This window comes from Camellia sinensis, chromosome 11, assembly GCF_055761805.1.
Source record: "Camellia sinensis isolate YWXY chromosome 11, ASM5576180v1, whole genome shotgun sequence".
Lineage (NCBI taxonomy): Eukaryota > Viridiplantae > Streptophyta > Magnoliopsida > Ericales > Theaceae > Camellia > Camellia sinensis.
Window position 1 is genome coordinate 6,190,488 of NC_138971.1, and position 11,738 is coordinate 6,202,225.

The 11,738-nt window shown below is 40.7% G+C and overlaps 1 protein-coding gene across 1 annotated transcript in view; it reads left to right on the forward strand.

Annotated features, from left to right (window-relative positions):
• LOC114301372 (WD repeat-containing protein 26 homolog) overlaps positions 1 to 11,436 on the forward strand; it is a 38,755-nt gene extending 27,319 nt beyond the window's left edge. The window contains exons 4-5 of the mRNA XM_028246341.2: positions 9,361 to 9,990; positions 10,887 to 11,436. Of these exons, the coding sequence (XP_028102142.1) occupies positions 9,361 to 9,990; positions 10,887 to 11,114 (858 nt within the window). The 3' untranslated portion in view covers positions 11,115 to 11,436. The remainder of the gene's footprint in view (positions 1 to 9,360; positions 9,991 to 10,886) is intronic.
• Positions 11,437 to 11,738: the final 302 nt, after the last annotated feature.

Below are 11,738 nucleotides of genomic sequence, written 5' to 3' on the forward strand. Positions count from 1 at the left end.
ACTTTCGCTTTCATCTGTTCTTCATGTTCCTAATTTTTCAACTAACTTACTTTCTGTTAGTAGCCTTACTATTGCTCTCAATTGCTCTGTAACCTTTTTTCCGACTCATTGTGTCTTTCAGGAACTGGCTACGGGGAAAATGATTGGCAGTGGTAGAGCACAAAGTGGTCTGTACTTTCTGGATGCCATGCTTGTCTCACCTTTGTCCTCTCAGGCTCTTCAATGCACTTCTGGCTCCTCCCTTCGTCTCCTTCACCAGTGGCATCGCCGTTTGGGGCATCCTTCCTTTAGCATTTTAGAGAAACTTTTTCCTTTATTAGTTCGTGATTGTCCTAGGAATAACTTTGTTTGTGATGCTTGTGAGCTTGCTAAGCATAAACGTACTTGTTATCCTTCAATTAATAAAAGAAGTACTTTTCCTTTTATGCTTATTCATACCGATGTGTGGGGTCCTTCCCCTGTTGTTTCTACCTCTGGTTATCGATGGTTTGTCACATTCATTGATTGTTATTCCCGTGTGACTTGGCTTTATTTACTTCGTACAAAAAATGAAGTTTTCTCATGTTTCAAAAGTTTTCATAAAATGGTATCCAATCTCTTCAATGCTACTATCAAAATTCTTAGGAGTGATAATGGGACTGAGTATGTTGATGGCGCTTTCCGGGCATACCTCGACGACCATGGCATTCTTTATCAGACTAGTTGTGTTGGCACTCCTGAACAGAATAGAGTTGCTGAACGTAAGAATGGCCATCTACTTGAGGTTGCTCGCTCTCTCTTGTTTACCATGAACGTTCCTAAGTCCTTTTGGGGGGATGCGGTTCTTACCGCGGCTTATCTTATTAACCGTATGCCCTCTAGTGTCCTCCATTTCCAAATACCTCTTGAGCTTCTTCCTGTGACGTATCCCACTTCTTCTCTTCCGCCTCGGGTTTTTGGTAGTGTCTGTTTTGTTCATCTTCAACCTCGGACTCGTGGGAAGCTTGATCCTAAGGCTGTCCGGTGTGTCTTTCTTGGTTATTCTGCTACTCAGAAAGGCTACAAATGCTATGACCCTCACTCTCATAGGTTGTATGTTAGTATGGCTGTCATCTTCCGTGAATCTGAGTCTTTTTTTCCTGGTCCTCCGCCATCTCTCAGGGGGAGCGTGGTATCGATGAGATTGCGGATGAGACGGCATCATATCAGCATGAGTTGTCTTTTTTCCTTCCTCCTCAACGGGCTGTTATTTGTGGTGAGGGGGAGCCTAGGAGTTCTGTTGATGAGGAGTCGGATATTGGTGGTCGTTTGGACAGAGCTGATCTTAAGACTTATTCACGACGTCAGAAAGAGCCGGCTTCTCTTGTGCCACCAAGTCAATCATCATCTCCTATGCCAGTTCCACACCCAGTTTCCACTAACTCTTCAGGTAATGATCCTCATCTCATTTCTTCACCTGTTGTTGATGGTCCTATTACGGATGATTTGAGTCTCCCTATTGCTCTCAGAAAGGGGGTTAGAGCTTGTACTCAACACCCTATTTCTAAATTCGTGTCATATGATTCGTTGTCTTCTACGTATCGTGCTTTTGTTTCGTCCCTTTCTTCTGTGTGTATTCCGTAGGGTTGGAAAGAAGCCATCAATGATCCTAAGTGAAAGGTAGCTATGGTAGAAGAGATGCAAGCTTTGAGTAAAAATAACACATGGGAGTTGGCGTCTCTTCCAAATGGGAAACACCCAGTCGGATGTAAGTGGGTGTTCACCATTAAGCACAATGCAGATGAGACGATTGAACGGTACAAAGCAAGACTAGTGGCCAAGGGATTTACCCAAACATATGGAACAGATTATCAAGAAACTTTTGCCCCGGTAGCAAAGATGAATTCCATTCGAGCTATTCTGTCATGTGCGGCTAATTTGGGATGGTCTCTACAACAACTAGATGTGAAGAATGCTTTTCTTCATGGGGATTTGGAGGAGGAGGTATATATGGATGTACCTCCAGGATTCTCATCTCAGTCTACAGTTGGAAAGGTTTGTAGATTAAAGAAGGCTTTGTACGGTTTGAAACAATCTCCTAGAGCCTGGTTTGGTAGATTCCTCAAGGCAATGCTGGGATTTGGGTATCAGCAAAGCAATGCGGATCACACCTTGTTTGTCAAACGTAATGTACATAAGGTAACAGTGCTTATTGTATACGTGGATGACATAGTTGTGACAGGTAATGATGAGGAGGAGGTGACTCATCTTAAGATGCAGTTAGCCAAGGAGTTTGAGATAAAAGAACTTGGTCCATTGAGATACTTCCTTGGGATTGAAGTTACTAGATCTGACAAAGGCATTTTTATTTCTCAAAGGAAGTACATTCTAGATCTTCTTGAGAAAACGGGCATGTTGGGCTGCAGACCAGCTGATTCACCAATTGAGACTAATCATCATCTTTGTAGTGGAATTGGTGAGCCTGTGGAGAAGGAAAGGTACCAAAGACTTGTAGGAAGACTGATATATCTCTCTCATACTCGTCCAGATATTGCCTATGCAGTTGGAATAGTGAGTCAGTTTATGCATGATCCTCGTGTAACTCATTTGGATGCAGTCTATCGCATTTTGAGGTACCTTAAATCTGCCCCTGGAAAAGGAATTTTGTTCTCTAATCATGGTCACTTGAGGTTGGAAGCATTCACAGATGCAGATTGGGCAGGCTCTATAGATGACCGACGCTCTACATCTGGTTATTGTGCTTTTGTAGGGGGAAATCTAGTCACATGGCGTAGTAAGAAGCAGGGGGTCGTTTCTAGATCTAGTGTTGAAGCTGAATACAGGGTTATGGCACATGGAACATGTTAAAATGTACCAAAACCTACCACTTCACCTACTCCACCCACTTCACCTACTCCACCTACTACATACCTATCTCCTCTAATCTTCTATATATAGGACTCATTGTAAACACAACATATATCAATCAATAATACAATTCTCTATTTCTCTTTATACATCAATTTTAACATGGTATCAGGGCCATAAGATTTAGGCCTATATTTCTTTCTCACCAGCGGGCAGTCGGCCGGCAACCTTGCCTTCACTGCCCGCTGGAATTTTCTACACGTACCTTCACTCCGCTGCATCTTCAACTCGCTTCCATGGACACGACTATCAGCATCAGGAGATGGAAGGGTCCTTGGACTCGGAGAAAAACTCTAGAAGCAGCCACAATCGGAGTTACTCTCCTCGCCGCCTTCTGGGTTTTCACTGCCACGAATCACAGAACCAAATTGAGTCTTCAACTTCAAGGATCGAATGCTTGTCCATTTCCAGCAATATTCAACTTCGACGATTCTAATTCTGACACTGGCTGCGTCTCAGCCGTGTTCGGTCGTCTCTCACCTCCCAACGGCCGTTCCTTCTTCGGCAAACCCTCTGGCCCTCTATCTGCAATGCATGTTCTTGCTTTGGATGGTCTGAATGCGATGATTCAAGGTATGGCTGACAGGATAGGCAATGATTCTCCAGCTCCAGAACAAACTGCTTCATCAGATCTTGAGGAATACAATCCATTCTGGACAGTGAAATGTGAGAACTATGATGACCCTAAACATTGGGTTGCATTTGTCCATAAGATGAAGTTCATCAAGAAAAGGTTGATGATTGGAGTCGATCACTTCAACAGGGATCCAAAGAAGGGTTTAGAATTTCTCCAAGGAATGCATCTGTTGCCTGATGAACTTGACCCCAAAAGTGTAGCATACTTCTTCAGATACACGACTGGGTTAGATAAGAATCTTGTCGGAGATTTCCTTGGAAATCATGATGAATTCTGTATTCAAGTGCTTCATGAATTTGCTGGGGCATTTGATTTCCAAGGCATGAATTTGGATACCGCATTGCGTGTTTTCTTGGAAAATTTTCGATTGCCTGGAGAATCTCAGAAGATACAGAGGGTGCTAGAGGCGTTTGCGGAGAGATATTACGAGCAATCACCCCATGTTCTGGCCCTCTAGCGGTATCTCTATCTCTCTCTATGCTGGGTCTCTCTCTTTGCAATACACTCACCAAGCTCTTTCTCTCTCTCGGGTTTGGGGTGTTGAAGAAAAAAAAAAAAACAAAAAACAAAAAACAGAAAGCACAGATACACATGCACTTTATGATGAAAACATTTAATCCACCCACTCCCTCTCTCTCTGGTCCCTTTTTCTCTCCACCATACTCCCTTTAATCATATCCTTCTTTTGCCTTACTTTATTCCACCCACTTGCAGCACATGTATGGCCATTATCATATTAAAATATGCTAGCAAAATCAACCCACATGACCCACTTACAACTCCTCTTCGGTTTTGCAGCATACATCACTTGGTCCTATTGATATATATATATATATATAAATACATATATAAAAGATGGCCACAATCATCATGCTGACCATACACCATCCTATAACATAATAATTCTCCACACACTCACAATTTGACCCATTTTTATTATTATTATTATTTTTTTATATATTTTTTTCTCTTTCATCCCACCGTTTCAGAACCCATTAACAGTCTGTTCCCCACTCCCACCTTTATTATTTTTATTCATCATTATATCTTCATCATCCCCATGCTCAATTTAAAAAAAAATAAAAATAAATAAATAAATAAATAAAAAAAAACCAATCATTTTACCAATTTGCACAACACCCATATTTTATTCATCTCCAGGATCAACCCCGATCACAATTTTACACATAAAAAAAAAAAAAAAAAAACATCACCCACAGGCGGGACTTTTTTCCTTATCCCTTCTCTACTCTGCTGCCGGTCTTTTCTTCTTGCCTCCGTCCTGGGCAGTCCTTGCCGGTGTTGCCTCCGTGTTTCCCACTCCACTGGGCACGATCACTACTCCCTACTCCTCCACTGCAGCATATGGCGGACCTCCAAATCGAAACATCACGGTGGCCTTCCGCTTCAGCTCCTTGTTTTCCGCCTTTAGCACACTTATCTCTGCTCGCGCATCCTTATACATGCGTTGGAGCAGAGCCAGTTGGGCGTTTAACTGCTGCACCTCATTTGTCCTACTCCGCAGCTGGTGCGACAAGTTTGTGACCGCAGTCATGGTTTCAACACATGACTTCAATGTATACTGATTGGCTTCAATATCTGTTTGTACTGCCATTTTTTGCTCCACCGACCGCATCGGAAAGTTCAACGGAGCAAAACCAGAGGTGTTTGGTTGAGGTTCACGGGCCGCCACACCAGTTGTCTCTCTTGTTGACTCGTTGAGGTCTGGAAAGAGAGTGAGCAGACCACGGGAAGAAGAGGCCATTTTCTGGGCAATAGTTGTTACAGAGTATTACAGAGTTTCTCTCTCAGACAACGAAGAATTTTTTCAGAGTTTTTTAGCAGGTTTTCTGCCTCAGCCTCAGCCTCCGCTTCGGTTTATAAAGACCATAATGAAGAGGCAGACACGCGCATCGCGCGCCACTTGACGCCAGACGACAAAACGGGCGCGCAAGCCAATGTGGTGACGCGCCTCGCCATCATGTCTGGCACATCTTTTTATGACTTGGGCTCGCCTTTTGATGGCACGCCTTTTTATGGATTGGGCACGCCTTTTGAAAGATTGGGCACACCTTTTGAGGGTGCGACTTTTTAAGGGTCCGACAAGACTCTGTAAACTGTCCCGACATTGATTCCGGTTAGCTCCTTCATGGGTCCGACAAGACTCTGTAAACTGTCCCGACATTGATTCCGGTTAGCTCCTTCATGGGTCCGACAAGACTCTGTAAACTGTCCCGACATTGATTCCGGTTAGTTTCTACAAGGGTCCAGCAAGACTCCGTAAACTGTCACAACAACTGTCACAACATTGTCTGCTACAACGGTCCGACATGACCCCATAAACTGTCTTCTAAATCGGTCTGCCATAACCATACAGTCTTCTACACCGGTCTGACACGACCATACAGTGTCTCCTATCCATTTTTTATTTTTCAGATTGTTTTCTTGTTTTGTTACTCTCTCCAAACTCAAGTTGGTTAGTTCCTATCCCCCTTGAGTTTGCGGGGGACTGTTAAAATGTACCAAAACCTACCACTACACCTACTCCACCCACTTCACCTACTCCACCTACTACTCCACCTACTACATACCTACCTCCTCTATTCTTCTATATATAGGACTCATTGTAAACACAACATATATCAATCAATAATACAATTCTCTATTTCTCTTTATACATCAATTTTGTGGCTTCAATCTTTGTTGAGTGATATAGGGCTTGATTGGAGTGGTCCCATGACTTTGTATTGCGACAACAAGGCTGCTATTAGTATTGCACACAATCCTGTTCAACATGACCGGACTAAGCATATTGAGATTGACAAACGTTTCATTAAGGAGAAATTGAATAAGGGTGTGATATGTATGCCTTTTGTTAAGTCTGAAGATCAACTGGCGGATGTTTTTACTAAGAGTCTTAGTAGTAAAGTCTTTCACCAACTTTTTTACTAAGGGTGTGATATGTATCACCCTATTTGTTGCAAGTTGGGCATGAGAAACATCTTTGCACCAACTTGAGGGGGAGTGTTAAGTGTTAGGGGTAGTTTGGTCTTTATGTATTATTCTTATTAGTATAAGTAGTTGTGTGTAAGGGGGAAACCCTAAGTTTTTTGAATCAATAATCTACAGTAGTTTTCTCTTGTTCTATTTCTTCTTCTTCTTATTCTTCTTCTTCTTCTTCTTATTCTTCTTCTTCTTCTCATCTATACATTTAACAGTTAGCATTGAAAGAAAGATTGAGAAACTGATGAGGGATTTTCTCTGGGAAAGCTGTGAAGAGGGTAAAGGAGTTCATTTGGTTAGGTGGGAGACTGTTTCTCTTTTTAGGGCAAAAGGTGGCTTGGCTATAGGAAACATCGTTGCTAGGAATATTGTTTTTTTAGGTAAGTGGTTGTGGAGATTTCCTCTTGAAAGTGAGTCGTTATGGTGTTCAATTATTAAAAGCAAGTATGGAGTTCAATCCAATGGTAGGGATTCTAATGTGGTTAATAGAGGCAATTGTCGTTCTCCGTGGAAATCCATTTCTCGTTTGTATCCTCTAGTGTCTAATTTTTTTTCATTCAAAGTGGGTAATGGGAAGAATGTTCGGTTTTGGGAGGATGTTTGGATAGGGGATATTTCGTTTGCTAGATCTTTTCCCCTTCTTTACAGGTTGGCTCGTTCTCCAAATGTGTCTATAGCATCGGTGGCTTGCTCGTCTACGACACCCATCTCCTGGAATTTTGATCTCATTAGAAACTTGAATGATTGGGAGGCGGGGGAGTTGGCATCTTTGTTGGTTGTGCTTGAGGGGGTTTCTCTTTCTTCATCTTCCGATAGTAGGGTGTGGAATCTTGTCTCTTCTGGGGTCTTTTCATGCAAATCCTTTTTTGATAAGATTATTGATAATCCCTCGGTTCTCTTGTTCCCTTTTCATAAGAAATTTTGGGAAGCGGGTGTCCCTCATAAAGTGAAGTTTTTCATGTGGTCTTTGGCTCAAAAGAGTGTTACAACTAATGATGTTTTCCAGAGGAGAAGGCCTAATCACTCTTTATGCCCCCAATGGTGTGTGATGTGCAAGAGAAGCTTGGAGGTAGCGGATTATCTTTTTCTTCATTGCTCGGTTGCTGCTGTATTATGGCAGCGCCTTTTCAGGTTATGTGAAGTGCAGTGGGTTGCTCCACGGGAGTGTATGCATATGTTTCTTATTTGGTTTGACGGGTTTGGGAGTACCAAGAAAGCTAAAACAATGTGGATAGGCATTGTTTTTGTTATTTTCTGGGTTATATGGTTGGAGAGAAATGTTGGAATTTTTGAAGGCAAGGAAGTGTAGAGGATTTGTGGGATAAGGCTGAATATTTGGCCTCTTTTTGGGCATTTGTATCTCCTTCTTTTAAAGGAGTCCTTTTGTTTTTGATCTCTAGGGATTGGGCTACTGTTTGCCATCCTTTGGGTTCGAGTTTTGTGATTTTGTTTTGCTCTTTCTTCTTTTCTTTCTTTGTATAAGGACTTCTTGTCCTCTTTCTCTTTCCCGTTTTAATAAAATTTTGTTGTTATTCAAAAAAAATTTAATGTTATTTTTGAGAAATTTTTGAAACGTTGAATGTTATTTTTCATTAGTTTTGGAATATTAAATGTCGTTCTTTTTATTTATTTTTTATTTTTTGAAATTCTAAGAATGTTTGTTTTATATTAAAACCTTCACCTATATTAATATTTTGGTTATCTTCAACAACTTGCACCTCGCTTCGGTGAGGCGCCACGCTTAAGCTCCAGAAGACCTTAGGGCCTTAATGCGCCTGGAGCTTTTTAAAACATTGTATAAAAGACAGAAAATATACAAGTCTACAAGGGGCATACCTTAGGCATATTCATACAAATAACTCAAACCCAAAAAATCAAACCATTAAGAAGGGGTAAACAAACCATATCTAACCAAAGTCCTAACCAAAGGTCACCCAACCACTACCACCATAGACTGAACATGAGCCTGTAGCAGAAGAGCTGGGAAGGATGGACTTCTATACTTTGCACAACCCACAAGTGAGTATAAACCTATCTAATTTTACAATTACAACCACAATCCAGGATATACCTATATTAACCAAAATGAACCAACTCTAATCCAAATCCCACACCATAATTACAGCATGTGCTTTATCTCACTTGTAGGCCAATATCACATCTATTTACATACCCAAAATAATAAATCGAAAGAAAAACAAAGCAGATAACAAGACAGCCATCTTTCCTGGGTCTCCTAGGTGGTTGAAGCAGCTATTCAACCATTATTTATGGCTTAGTGCAACCATAGCAACAGAAAGCTATGGGTCTTCCATCTGGCATAGCCTTCAAGATTCAAAAAACACACCGAATCAAATCTTCCCGGGCCTCCTAGGTGATTGATACCTATTCAACCATTTAGACTGGTTTAAAAGCTGCTATAGTATTTTTTTTGTTGAGAAAGTGCATCTATGGGTTCTCAACTCATAAAAAGACATGCACAAAAAGCAACAGCAGCAGTAGCAACCCCACAGCGTGGCTACTACAGCAGGGGGACAACAATAACAACCAAGGCAAAAAAAGGAGATGCAGCAACACAGCATCAGTGGCAGTTGCAGATTAGCAACAGTACCCAAACCAAAAACATTAGCATGAAACTAACATTTAGAACTACAAACTTTCAGCACCCAAATGCAAACTATAACTATCACTATCACTATAACTAGCTTCTTTGACAGCCTTGTAAAGCTTTTGATGTTCTTTAGTCTTTACCTGTTAGTGTTTCTATCACCTACCTAGACGTGGTAGGGTATGCTGATTATATGTTTCTAGATTTGACAAATTTCACTTCTCAGGTCAAAGATAATGGTCAAGTGGTGCTGAAGAACACATTAACTGGTCACCAGAAACCAGTGTCGGCTGTCTCATGGAGCCCTGATGATTGTCAGCTCCTTACATGTGGACTGGAGGAGGTTATCAAACGCTGGGATGTTAATTCTGGTGAATGTCTGTATGTTTATGAAAGACCTGGTGTTGGCCTGGTATCCTGTGGATGGTTTCCGGATGGTAAAGGGATAGTTTCTGGCATGACGGACAAGAGCATTTGCTTGTGGGACTTGGAGGGAAGAGAGCTGGAATGTTGGAAAGGGCAGCGGACGCTCAATATATCAGACATGGCCATAACTGATGATGGGAAGAGGATCATAAGCATTTGTAGAGAGACTGCAATCTTGTTGCTTGACAGGGAAGCAAAATTTGAGAGACTAATTGAAGAGCAGGAGGTAATTACTTCATTTTCATTGTCAAAGGACAACAAGTTCTTATTGGTTAATCTTATGAACCAAGAAATTCATCTTTGGAGCATAGAGGATGATGTAGAGGTTGTTTCCAAGTATAAAGGTCAGAAACGTACTCGATTCGTCATCAGATCTTGTTTTGGTGGATTTGAGCAAGCGTTTATTGCCAGTGGGAGTGAAGATTCACAGGTACAATCTTCTTCGTGTTTAGTTTTGACGTGATTTATTAGAGTTGTCATTTCCACTTCTCAAATTCAATTAACTGCTCATTACTGTTCTCTCTCTATTTCTCACTTCACTATATAGAAAAAAGGAGCAAGGGCAGACTTTGAAAACTTATTTTTTTCTGCCTCTTTTTAATTATATTTTAGTGTTTTGTGCTTTGGAGTTAAGATAGAAGGTTTAAACCCAGCCCATTTTTTTTGTTTTGTTTAATGTACTTTTTTCTTTTGGTTCAATCATACTATAAGGTTAGCTCAAGATAGGTTGGAAAGTGGCAAGCTTTGTATGTCTTGTTTATTAAATGATGTCAGGCCAGTTCAATTACAATTTACAAGGTTAAGCTAGGGAACTTGAAAGAATTTAGCCAACTAGATCCTACAGTAACTAAGCTTTCATGTTTTAATGCTATTTAAGTTAGCAAATAGAGCAATGTTTCAGACATGCTAATAGGATTTATCAAGTTAGGGTGCTGATCCGAAAGCTTTTGGGGGTCAGCATCCTGACTGCAGTACTACTAACTGTCTTTTCTTGCAGCTTGATGAAATGACTCTGCCAAACTTCATTCGGTCATCAATTCAGTTTGGTTTTAAGAGACAATGAGCCACTTAGATTCCTTAGATGTCTATTGACATGATGGGCGACTTTCTTTACTAGTGTGATTTTAGAAATCTGGCTGATTCATGATGTGGGCAATTAACAAGCCTTGTCAAATTGGTTGAGAATGGCAACCTTTTGGGTCTTTTTAATGTAGAAGGTGAACACCTTGCGTTGTGAAAGGAGGAGCCTCTCTCCCTGTCATGCAGAAACATAGCTCCATTCTGTCTCTAGATTACTGGTAACTTTTTTAATCCTTCCTTGTGCAGGTATATATATGGCATAGAGGCTCTGGGGAACTCATTTCAACACTGCCAGGGCATTCTGGAGCTGTTAATTGTGTCAGCTGGAATCCAAGAAATCTTCACATGCTGGCTTCTGCCGGTGATGATCATACAATTCGAATATGGGGTCTAGATGATCTCCAGTGTTTAGGAGGTACTCACAGCAATGGCAATGGCAATGGCATTGTTCACCAGTCCAATGGAAGAACTTGAGATGATTATTAAGAGTTGAAAAGTTCCCTTGCATTCATGATAGATGGAAGTTTTCTTTGTAGCTTATCTTCATCCACATTTTGTATAAATCTCCCTCTCATTGGCTTTTCTTTTCTGAAGCATGCAAAAACTCTCTATTATGTAGGACCGCCATCTGCCAATAATCTCTGCAACTTAATGGCCATTTTTTTACAATATTTATTTCCTTTATTTGAATTGGTTATACTAGTGGTTACGAGTTTTACCTTATAATTTTGTGTTCTGTTCTTTGATTTCTTCGTTGGGAAATACAAATGGGTACATTTCTGATTTTCGAATAAAACCCTGGTCAGTCCTTTTGAGTATCTTTATGTAACTTTTAGTCTAGTTGGCCAAAAACACTGTTTGGGCCATCCTTTATCATGGCAGGTAGCTTTCTCAGTATTTGCAGGTGACCTATTTGGATGATCTTAGCTACGGCAAGCTACTTATGCTCTGCAAGTATGTTTCCAGGCATGTTATTGTCTGTGATTCTCTTTTCTTTTGACTTCATTTATTTATTTATTGAAAACAGGTTTGAAACTCATAACAAATTAAAACTTAGTTTTTATAATTTGTTATTTTTTTCAATTCATACTCACTATT